Here is an 11,484-nt window from a genome sequence, read left to right on the forward strand (position 1 = left end):
GCGGTGGATGTGGAGGAGGGTGTGGAGGAGGTGGCGGAAGTTCATGCGGAGGAGGATGTAATTCTGGAGGAAGTTCGTGTGGAGGTGGATGTGGAAGTTCTTGTGGAGGAGGTGGAAGCGGAGGATGTGGTGGATGTGGAGGAGGTGGAGGATGCAGTCCATCATGTTGCCAACCACAAACTTCTGCCTGCTGTAATCAAGCTGTTTCCACATGTTGTCAGCCACAACAAATGCCATGTTGCAATCAACAAGTATATCAATTCTAATAGTTATTCTTTTGTACCGTAACTCGCATTTCAGGTTCAAACTTGCTGCCCACCACCAGTTCAACAATCATGCTGTTGTCCTAGACCTTCATCAATTTGCCGACATAAACGGTAAAAACGAAAAAGAATTTTTATTCTATGAAAAATATTTTCAGATCACTTGGCTATGCAATGGGAATGTGCCAGCGAAGGAGAGCATGAGTTTTCACCAAATAGGAAGTCGTTAATAATCTCAATTTTCCATGTGTCGTCTATTCTTTTTATTTATTTCTTTTATCATCCCAGTCATTTGCAAAATCTATTTATTCACTAAATTATAATTTGCTCTGAACGAGGACCGTCATTTGTTCAGGGTAAACCGGTTCTCATTCACTTCTCTCACCCCTCATCAAACCATTTTTTCTTTTTGGTTATTGACAGTGCATCCATTCGTTTCGAATAAATTTAGAATTCGATACAACTTACGATTCTTTATGTTCTTTGTATACGACTGTAAAATGGTTTAAATTTAACCTCACATTAATAAAAAGTTGACTTTATTCAATTGACAAATGTTGGATTATTAAAAAAATTCTTTATTCAACAAGAAAAATGTGGATTATTGGATATTTGTGGCCCTAAAGAGGGCCGTTGGGTTCGGTGGGTTTTTTGGAAGAAAGTTCTTATTCCTTGTCTCCTCCGGTCTTCTTTGGAAGAAGAACGGCTTGGATATTTGGAAGAACTCCTCCTTGAGCGATCGTGACTCCGGCCAAAAGCTTGTTCAATTCTTCGTCATTGCGGACGGCGAGTTGAAGATGTCTTGGGGCGATACGGGTCTTCTTGTTGTCACGGGCAGCGTTTCCAGCCAACTCGAGAACTTCAGCGGCGAGGTACTCGAGCACAGCAGCGAGGTAGACTGGGGCTCCTGCTCCGACGCGTTGAGCGTAGTTTCCTTTGCGAAGAATACGGTGAAGACGACCGACTGGGAATTGAAGTCCAGCTCTTGACGAGCGTGACTTGGCCTTTCCTCCGGTCTTGGCTTTGCCTCCCTTTCCACGTCCAGACATTGTTGGTTGATGAGCGATTAGGTCGATTAGAACGAATCTGTCGAATCAAACGCGACACTCCTTTTTATACTTCTGCTGCGGTGGGTAGGCGGGGTTTTTCGGTTTCCCCCTGTGGGGACACACCATGCGGACAGCGACGCACACCGAATAAACTCCACACTTTCCTGTGTTCATAGCCCCGCCCACCCACCGCAGCCGCATATAAATAAATTGTTCGACAACCCAACAGCAAGAATATCAAATTCTACAACTTCCGTCATGCCACCAAAAGTTTCCGCGAAAGGAGCCAAGAAGGCCGCCAAGACCGTCACCAAGCCAAAGGATGGAAAGAAGAGAAAGGCTCACCGCAAGGAGTCCTACTCTGTCTACATCTACCGTGTTCTCAAACAAGTTCACCCAGACACTGGTGTCTCCTCCAAAGCCATGTCCATCATGAACTCGTTTGTCAACGACGTCTTCGAGCGTATCGCTGCTGAGGCCTCTCGTCTCGCTCACTACAACAAGCGTTCGACAATCTCTTCTCGCGAAATCCAGACGGCTGTCCGTCTGATTCTTCCAGGAGAACTCGCCAAGCACGCTGTGTCTGAAGGAACCAAGGCCGTCACCAAGTACACTTCCAGCAAGTAAATACTTGGCCGATAGCAAACCCCACCGAACCCAACGGCCCTCTTTAGGGCCACAAACATCCAATAATCCAACATTTGCCAGTTGAATAAATTCGTATCTTATTTTCTTCGTTTTTCAGATTGTTTAATCATATCTTATCTGGAAATGCGTTTCCCAAGGAACAAAAGTACTATACCATTTCTAATTAACTGGCAATCCTCATTGAGCTTTATTAATTGGCATAATGGGGCTATTCGCGATTAGATGAAATGACAAAAAATCTCGAAAACTATGCGCATATGGTATAAAAAGATTGACGAGCAGAACACTGACCGGAAAGTTGTTCTGTAGTTCTCTAGCTGTAAATTGAAAAACTAAGCATTGCACGGTCTCCCAGCCTCCCAAAAAGAACTGCAAGAAAATTTTTGATCTACCCTCATGAAACGAAACATTTCAGAAATTAGCAGGTCTATTATCGGAATAAAAAAGTTCCGACATTTTTTACCGACGCGCAAAAGTCCCGCCACTGATCTCCGGGAACGCCCACTTATCATCTTGCAATTTCAGGGCACGGTTTCAGTTCTATTTACACTGATTTCGCGGGCAAAGTTTTCAAAAATACTACTTTTTTAATAAAATTTGACAGAAAAAAAACAAATTTCAAGGAAAATAGATCAAATTTTATTTAAAAAGTAGTAGCTTTGAAAACTTTGCCCGCGAAATCAGTGTAAATAGAACTGAAACCGTGCCCTGAAATTGCAAGATGATACTCAGGCAACTCAATATCAGTCTAATCCTACAACCGCATCAATCTAATCTCAATCTCATTAGATTAGTGGATTTTGCTTGCGCACACTTCGTTCGCGCCAAGGATCCAAGAATAAGTCAGTACAAAACGCGCAAAATTTCTTTCAATTTTTATTTTAATGTTTTTTTTTCTAAGTTTTAATTCTCTATTTTTGTCTCGAAAGTCTGAAATCGTTGCGAACTAATTTCGTTTGCGGTTTTATCGACTTTTTCACGATTTTCAATTATTAAAAATTGTATTTTTCGGTTTCTATGGCTCATCAAGTCTTCAACTGCAGTCTTCACTCTTCCACAACTTCAATTTGGTTTGGAAGAAAAGGCAACATTGCGATGAAATCATGAATAAATTCTTTGGTAATCAAATTGTTTCGCTTTCAATTAGCCGTGCATAATAGTTCATTGTTCAGGTATAATCGTGTACTTCTTCAACATCAGCGCTCTCTACACAAGCTTCGAAAAAGAGTCTTTTGTGAGTTCCGAAATCAAACAGTTTTTGGTAATTTCGTTCATTTTACAGCAAAATTCGCTGAGTGGACGTCCGGACGACAATGGACAGCAGCGGGGCAGAGAACAACTATGACTTTTTCCACTTCCATTGCAATGGATTTTTGACTAGTTTCTAATTTCTATTTTCTGTATTATTTTCTATATTTTTTGTACATTTCGATTGTAAAAACTCTTGTTTTTTATTTGAATAAATTTACTATTTCTTTTTTACCTAAAGAATTTTCAAATGTTATTACAAGTTACACAAGATTTCACATCAATCTAATGAGACGGCGCATTAATCTTACAAGATTGCTCATCAATCTAATTAGACGCGGCATTAATCTAATCATGCCAACATTCAAGCTAATCTAACTGATGCCGCGTCTAATTAGATTGATATTGAGTTGCCTGAGTAAGTGGGCGTTCCCGGAGATCAGTGGCGGGACTTTTGCGCGTCGGTAAAAAATGTCGGAACTTTTTTATTCCGATAATAAAGCGTTATTATTTTAATTTTTAGCGTAAAGCTCAATGTCGGAAGTAATAAAATTTTAGTTTTAGAATTATTCCGAGTGCATTATCCACCCATTCAATACTAAAAATCCTGAATTTAGATATTATTTCAGGTCGAAATGGCAATTTTTCATTTTTGATTTCGTTATAACCTATCATCGTTTTTATTTCTCCACATTATCAAACGAATGATATCTTAAAACATGCATCAGAAGTTTTTACACATTTTGTATAGATGGGACCAAATTTGGCTCGGTAGTTTTCGAGAAAATAACAAAAAATCTCAAAGTTTTCAAAATTTATTCGACTGATTTGATCAAAAGAAACTCAATAGTGACTTGTAGAGATCCCGAACCCGAAAAGGTTCTACAATCTTCCGAGTTGGATACACTAAATCAAAAGGATATATGAATAATTTAGTTAATGTTTTTGATCAAAGAAAAAGTAAAAAATCTTTATTCAACAAGAAAAATGAGGATTATTGGATATTTGTGGCCCTAAAGAGGGCCGTTGGGTTCGGTTATTGGTTTGCATGAAAGCGAAGGAAATTATCCTCCGAATCCGTACAGGGTTCTTCCTTGGCGCTTCAAAGCGTAGACGACGTCCATGGCGGTAACGGTCTTTCTCTTGGCGTGCTCGCAGTAGGTGACGGCATCACGGATGACGTTCTCAAGGAACACCTTCAGAACTCCACGGGTCTCTTCGTAGATGAGTCCAGAGATTCTCTTGACTCCTCCTCTTCTAGCGAGACGGCGAATAGCTGGCTTGGTGATTCCTTGGATGTTGTCACGAAGAACTTTGCGATGGCGCTTGGCTCCTCCTTTTCCGAGGCCTTTTCCTCCCTTTCCACGTCCGGACATTGTTGAGCGATTGGTTGATGAAGACTCACAAGTGAGATGAAGATGAAGCAGATTATGCCATGGTTTTGTTCTTTCTGCGGTGGGCAGGCGGAGTCACTTCGAACCACCCTGCGGGGACACACTTTTCGTTGCCTCATGGTTACCGAATGCCCGCGCTGCCTCCTCGAGGTTTGACCACGCCCACCCACCGCAAGCAGTTATAAGAGGAAATCAGTGCGCGTATTAGTTAGCAGTCCCAAATCGGATTCTATCTAAACGCAATGGCTCGTACCAAGCAAACCGCCCGTAAATCGACCGGAGGAAAGGCCCCAAGAAAGCAATTGGCGACGAAAGCTGCCCGCAAGTCGGCCCCAGCTTCAGGAGGAGTCAAGAAGCCACATCGTTACCGTCCAGGAACCGTCGCTCTTCGTGAGATCAGACGCTACCAAAAGTCCACCGAGCTCCTCATCCGCAAGTTGCCATTCCAGCGACTTGTTCGTGAGATCGCCCAGGACTTCAAGACCGATCTTCGCTTCCAATCTTCCGCCGTCATGGCTCTTCAAGAGGCTGCTGAGGCCTACCTTGTCGGACTCTTCGAAGACACGAACTTGTGCGCCATCCACGCTAAGCGAGTCACCATCATGCCAAAGGATATCCAGCTTGCCAGACGCATCCGAGGAGAGCGCGCTTAAATACCTTTTGGTATTCAAGCAAACTTGATCTCAACCAATAACCGAACCCAACGGCCCTCTTTAGGGCCACAAATCTCAATAATCCAACATTCTTTGTAATAAAGTTGCTTGTTTATTCTTCGAAATTTCATAATAATATTAGATATTATCTTTCCGAGCTGATAATGAGCTACATTTTCAAAGAAACTTAGGAGATTGTTTGCCGGTGTTCTCTCACCAACCTCAGTGTTTCAGTGCATTTGTAGAAGCTGGAAACATGGCATGTACGCTAAGCCCAGCGGAATCCGTGCTGAAAAATATCACAAATTCACCAATGGTGTATTCAATACAGTCTTTTATTTAATCTGGATACAATTCTTTCAGAAGTACAATGATCAATACATCAGCAAACAATTATGATCTCGGCAGGCAGAGCTCTCTGGTCAAATTGTGTTAATTTACTTTGCAGACAGTATTTGCAATCATTAAAAGAGCTCTCACAATCGGCCCTCGCAATACAGACAGGTGAAAAAACATCAGATGAGTCTAATAGTTTTCCAGTCAAATTTTGATTCAACGATGCGTACTAAGACTAATTCTAACATCCCTCTCTGGCCTTTTGTATTTTCTTTATGTGTATTCCTGATCTTAGTATCAATTTTTCACTCTGAGGTTTGAAGAATATCAAAATAACTTTGTATTTTTAAACCAGGTAAATTTCAGACACCATCTAAACATCAAAAAATTGGAATTGTCGTCGTTTTAACAAATGATACGAACCCAAAAGAGTATGAAATCGCTTTGAGTCGGTTTTTGTCTTACAGGGAAGGTTATGAAACCTAATATAAATTTTCCAGAAAGTGTGGAATGTTACGCGAGAGCTCAGAACTATGATTTCCAGTTAGTTGTTGACTCCAATTACAGTTGTCATCAAAGAGATGTAATACTTTTTAATACAAATCAATAAAACAGAAAAGAAAACAATTCCAGAAGTTCTTCCGACGCCATTGCGTTGTTTCTCATATTCTGCCACATTATGATGTATTATTATTCATTGATGCAGATCATGGAGTTGTAAATCCAAAAAGGTGAAGAATCAAATTGATTTGTCTTCCATAAAATGCCAATTTCAGAAGGATTGAAGAATTCATGAATCCACAGTTTGATCTCACTTTTTATGATAGATTTTTTAATTGGGAAGTCATGGCTGGAAGTTACATTGTGAAGAATTCTCTGTATTCAATTGACTTTCTCACTGGTAATTTCATCATATACTTCTCTTTATCACCCACTGGAATTTTCAGAATTTGCGAATTTCGAACAAAAACTTCCAAAAGGAGCTCATGGATCAGATAATGGAGCTATTCATGTAATTTCTGAAACCGTCGTATTCTAGGAAAACTCTCATTTTTCAGATTTTCTTGGCCGATAAATTATTTCCTGGAAATCTAGAAGTCGACACGTGTCGAGAAATTTATTATAAATCTGGGAATTCTGATGATCTAGCTGCTTATACTGGGTGTATTCGAGGTGTTTTCGGAACTCGGACTGATTTCGGAAATATCAGAATAATGAAAAAAGGAACTGGATGGTCGAGAGATGATTGGTTGACAAGTGGATTGTGGAACCCTTCGAGAGATTTCATGCTTCATGGATGGAAAACAAAACAGTTGAAGGATTCTCCTAATGAAACTTTGAAGTTTGTGCTCTGCATCTCTTCTTCATAATTTTCATTTACTTTCAGACTGATTCCAATGAGTTACGATCAATGGTATAACCCGTTGGCTGGTCCAATTGTTGTTGGAAGGTGTTTTATTGGGTAAGAATTTACAGTAAGAAGAAGGTATCCTATTTCCATTTTAAGAAACATCACGTGGTCATATTCGCCCCGTTTGTTGGCCGACCAGAGACAACTTGATGACGCCCTCCTGGATTATGCCAGAAAAGTTGATAAGGAAAAAGCGAAAATTCTTGGAAGACTCCCAATTATTTTGGAAAAGACATAACACTGTTTCTAAATTTAGTTGTCTTCTGCTCAAGATTATAGAGAACATATGAAATTTGTGAAACTGATTTGAACTAATTTTCAATATCAAAGACCATAGAGATCATAAGAACAGTAATATAATTATTAGTCTTTTCTTCTTTTCTCAATTCCTCCAGAGTCCGTTTTCCGTTCATAATCTTTGTTAATCTGTTCTCTAATCATTTGAAATCAGATCAGGTCGGTGGCCGGTTGATACCTCTGGTTTTTTATGCCTCACACCTTTGCGGCAGGAAATAACCGTCTCGTTTTCTCTATCTCTAGTCTGCAAACACTTAATTGTTCTCAATTATTTCGGGTGCCTTCCCCACCTCCCAGAAAAAGAGTTGGAGCCGAGAAGGGAGCACACACAGAACAAAACAGACCGTTTTTCGATTAACCGCCGCCCCGCGACACCACTTTTTTATCCAATCCATCCACCATTTCTCCTTCTTTTTCCTTCGAGGCAAATGTCATTTTGTATCCGCTAACCGAACCTCTCTCTCTCACTCTCTCTGTGTTTCCCGACGGAAATCTCAATGTTTGTGTCTTGAAATTCCGAACACCCGTGTCTCAATTTCCATTGAACATTGTCTATCTCTCTCTCTCTCCAGGTCGTCACTTTTCGATCCTTCTGACCTTTTGCTTCAAATTTGATATTGTGAATAATTTCAGCTGGATCTACTTTCTGTATGTTTCTTTTCGAATTCAGAATACAACAATTTACCCTTTTCCTTCTTTTCGGTTGTCTTGAGTACGGTAACTTGCAAAGCTCATTTTCCTTTTTTCTATCAACATTTTGGCATTGAGAAAGATCTTCCGAAGAGTTTTGCAATAGAAAGAAGTAGAAGTACTTTGATATCTACTGCATCTAGAAATGGACAAAGTATTCGAATTCTATATGTTGCCAATTTTCATTCCAATATTAATGAAGAGTATTTAGTACATCTAGTTGAATACATTTCTCCTTGCAAATTTCGAAACCGTTCTCTGAGAAAATTAAAAAATGAAGTTAACGAGACTCTTGTTCTCTGCAGACAAAACAGAGCACTTGTTTCTTTTTGCGACTTCGTGAACACTCCCTCATTCTTTTTTTTTCTAGTCGCACTTTCCTTCATGTTGTCTTTATGTCCTTAAGTACACTCATCGGATTTCACACAGATTTCGGTAAACTGTTCACGCAGTTGCAAAAAAAGATTCTCGAGTGAAATGAGGTGGAAATGATGTTATTGACCTCCCACAAATTTCGGTGAAAAGTAGAACAGTTCGAAAATGGAAAGAAGTTATGAAGTTTCGGATAGGTAAAGCGAAATTATTTGTTTTTAAAAGTTTTTTCAGAAGTTATACGATTTGTTGTGATCAAGTTTGAAGTATTACTGTAAAGAAGTGACATTCGTATTCATAAATCATTTTTTCATTTTTAAATTGCAAACGAATTTCAACGAGTTTTTTTTCTCAATTTAATCATTTTTATCTTCTCACTGTCGGAAATATTAAATGAAACATACACCTAGAGCGCACTGCTTAATCATAACTTGAATTAGAACTTTAGTTTTTGGGAGATATAATACTCATGATCTGATAGTGAGTTGTTCACCTTCGAAAAATGAGAAAACTAATTATATTGCTCTGAATCTATAAAGTTAAATTCAATTTCGAAATTCTTCTTCTCGTGACATTAATTATGTTTGCCATTCCGTTTCAGACTTTCCACATTTCTACACCATCAACTGTAGACGATCCCTCATTTCGTTTTCTCATCCACATCTCAGATATTTCTTACCGATTATTTAATTGAAACAAATCTCCGTCAAGGAATCAGATATCCACTCATTCTCTTTTTTTCGAGTGTCTCTCTCAACTTGTCATCTTCCTGTCGTTATCCTCATCTCTTCAAGCACATCCGGTCTGTCACATAATTTGTCGGCGGAGCCACCCTCTCAAGATGACCTCTCTGGAAAATGAGTTGCCGCCACCGCCCGCCGGAGCCGCTCAGCTCTTTAGACTCTCAAGTTTTTGATCATGTTTTCCGCACGTGTTTACATTTATCCGCAGTCCATCCAAAGCCCTTTGGACACTTTCCATCCAACCGACAGACACTTTTCATCAGTTTTTTTTCGACAGAATATAGTTGATGGCTACTACATCTGCAACAACTGCAACGGCAGCAACGGCAGCAACTACAACAACTCCTACTGAAATAAATGGATCGAGGAGTAAAAGAAGACGTTATTTCGCAAATGGAAGAAGTCGAACAATCGAATTGTCGACACTTGCAGAGATTGATGAGGAGGAATTCGCAAAAGCTGGTGAGTTCATCTGATTCTATATTTCAAGAGAATCTCATTCCTTTTTCAGAAGGGGCTTCATCTCAACCAGAAGGAACTCAAAAAGTATTAATCACTCAAGATGATATGTGTATTGGAACTACAGGTGGCAGTTATAAGTCATTGAAACGTGGCTCTGTTAAAGCACAAGCCCTGAAATTGAGTGAAAGACTCGCTCAAAAAGGTGAGATTCAGTTAGATTCATCCCACCTCAAATGATATTTTATTTCAGTTGCGGCGGACAATTTGGCAAAAGAAAGAGAAGAAAAAAGTGAAATGGAGAAACAAAGTTGTTCGAAACCAATTGTAGTTGATGTTAAACTGAGGAGGAATCTGACAGAGATCCGGAGGGATATCAGAAATTTTGAGGTAGAGTTTGTTAAAAGGAAACTGTTACTATAACATGTTTTGAAAAAACCACCTGATGACATAAAGAATTGAAACTTCTTATTAAGCCAAAGTGCCGAATCTCTGATATTTCTTTGGGGATTGTTATAGTCACCTATTGTGAAGCTATAGTCTACATGAAGCTGAAATTCATTATGCCCATATCTAGTAAATTCACCTGGCAAGATTCATTTTTGTGCAATTTCTAAACGTCATCTGTATTCCTCTCATAACACTGTTTGCCTTTTTTGGACAGAAATAAGCTTCTGATAATTATTATTGTTTCATTCGTTTCCTTCGAGCAAACTTTATAATAAGATCAGATCTGCATAATCTTTCTTCTCATCAAGAACTTATTTTCCATGTTGACCGAGCATTAGAAAAGTGGGTCAGTATTCTGTTGAGAGAAAAGAACATTAGTTTCTTGAATACATTCTCTAAGAATAGCTATTTCGTCAGATAACTTGTCAACTGGCAAAAATGTTCGTAGTCAATCCCCTTTCCTTCCTTTTATTTCTTTCATATACCGAGTAATAATACACAAGTGGATGTGATAAAAGGCAATAAGGTGTGCATTCGAAGAGAGGTTCAGGTCGTCTATTTGCTTCCTTACGACCACTATCTTTTCTCTTTCTCTGTCGCTTCTTCTCCGCCGAATGATGACAGTTTTCATTGTTGTTCTAAGCTCCCCTCTCTCTTCTTTATTCATCTCTTTTATTGTCGTATTCGGGTTTTTGCTCTCATTCTCCCTGATATGGCATCCACCTATTCTTATGCTGAATTTAATAAGATATTCAACGAAACTGTTCCGAAAACTGATCATTTACCTGTTGTTGTAAGAGTTGTATTCGAAAATCATCAAGTTCAAATAGATCTTTTTCAGACAACAACAGACTTCTCGACATCTCAAGACTGGCCACAGCAACAACAACATGAGTTCCAGCCAAATTGTTCGATTCCTATGCAAAGGTTAGTTTTTATAATTGGTTATTTTGTCAACATGCAGGGAGGGATTGGCGTTGTCTTGTATTCGCGTTATTCGTATTATTCAAACTTCTATCAAATTACAGACATCCAATTTCTCGATCCGCTTCATTTGTTGCTCCAACACCATTAATTGTATACGGAATGCCTCCACAACATGGTGATAGAATGTCAATGATCGATGGAAGATGTGATAGTCGAATCGGGGAATACGCGATGCCTTTATACTACATGCCTGCTCCACCACCTCCACAACCAATGTTTCTCCCGTATCCAGGTGCTTCCAAGATGGGAATGACTCATTTCGATCAACCAAGTATGGTCATGATGCCAGGTCATCCATTACAGTATCCAGAAATGCAAATGAGACGGAAAATGAAATCAGTAGATCCACATAGGAGGAAGTCGTGGTGCTCCAGAATTTGCTGTGCTGGATTCGCCCAATTACTTTGGACAATTGTTTGCATTATCTCCTTTGGAATCATTGCATCGTTGATTTTAGCATTATGTTACATGTGATTCAAATCGC

At 39.4% G+C, this 11,484-nt stretch overlaps 6 protein-coding genes across 6 annotated transcripts; 4 read left to right on the plus strand and 2 right to left on the minus strand.

The window, feature by feature from the left end:
* Nucleotides 1–928: 928 nt before the first annotated feature.
* On the minus strand, nt 929–1,312 carry GCK72_013947 (uncharacterized protein; the record flags this gene model as incomplete). The annotated part of the gene is made up of 1 exon (XM_053730073.1): nt 929–1,312. The coding sequence occupies one exon, from the start codon at nt 1,310–1,312 to the stop codon at nt 929–931; it is 384 nt and encodes a 127-aa protein (XP_053584845.1).
* Nucleotides 1,313–1,570: 258 nt separating this feature from the next.
* Nucleotides 1,571–1,939, plus strand: GCK72_013948 (uncharacterized protein; the record flags this gene model as incomplete). Its single annotated transcript, XM_003087495.2, has 1 exon — nt 1,571–1,939. One exon carries the CDS (start codon nt 1,571–1,573, stop codon nt 1,937–1,939), a length of 369 nt encoding a protein of 122 aa, XP_003087543.1.
* A 2,333-nt stretch (nt 1,940–4,272) lies between these two features.
* Nucleotides 4,273–4,584, minus strand: GCK72_013949 (uncharacterized protein; the record flags this gene model as incomplete). The annotated part of the gene is made up of 1 exon (XM_003107945.1): nt 4,273–4,584. The coding sequence occupies one exon, from the start codon at nt 4,582–4,584 to the stop codon at nt 4,273–4,275; it is 312 nt and encodes a 103-aa protein (XP_003107993.1).
* Nucleotides 4,585–4,844: 260 nt separating this feature from the next.
* GCK72_013950 (uncharacterized protein) lies at nt 4,845–5,255 on the plus strand (the record flags this gene model as incomplete). The annotated part of the gene is made up of 1 exon (XM_003107920.2): nt 4,845–5,255. The coding sequence occupies one exon, from the start codon at nt 4,845–4,847 to the stop codon at nt 5,253–5,255; it is 411 nt and encodes a 136-aa protein (XP_003107968.1).
* Nucleotides 5,256–6,437: 1,182 nt separating this feature from the next.
* On the plus strand, nt 6,438–7,240 carry GCK72_013951 (uncharacterized protein; the record flags this gene model as incomplete). Its single annotated transcript, XM_003107794.2, has 5 exons — nt 6,438–6,492; nt 6,539–6,603; nt 6,650–6,933; nt 6,979–7,053; nt 7,099–7,240. 5 exons carry the CDS (start codon nt 6,438–6,440, stop codon nt 7,238–7,240), a joined length of 621 nt encoding a protein of 206 aa, XP_003107842.2.
* Nucleotides 7,241–9,391: 2,151 nt separating this feature from the next.
* Nucleotides 9,392–11,474, plus strand: GCK72_013952 (uncharacterized protein; the record flags this gene model as incomplete). The annotated part of the gene is made up of 5 exons (XM_003107704.2): nt 9,392–9,566; nt 9,616–9,768; nt 9,817–9,953; nt 10,855–10,940; nt 11,042–11,474. 5 exons carry the CDS (start codon nt 9,392–9,394, stop codon nt 11,472–11,474), a joined length of 984 nt encoding a protein of 327 aa, XP_003107752.2.
* Nucleotides 11,475–11,484: the final 10 nt, after the last annotated feature.

Source organism: Caenorhabditis remanei, chromosome IV (genome assembly GCF_010183535.1).
Source record: "Caenorhabditis remanei strain PX506 chromosome IV, whole genome shotgun sequence".
Taxonomy (NCBI): Eukaryota; Metazoa; Nematoda; class Chromadorea; order Rhabditida; family Rhabditidae; genus Caenorhabditis; species Caenorhabditis remanei.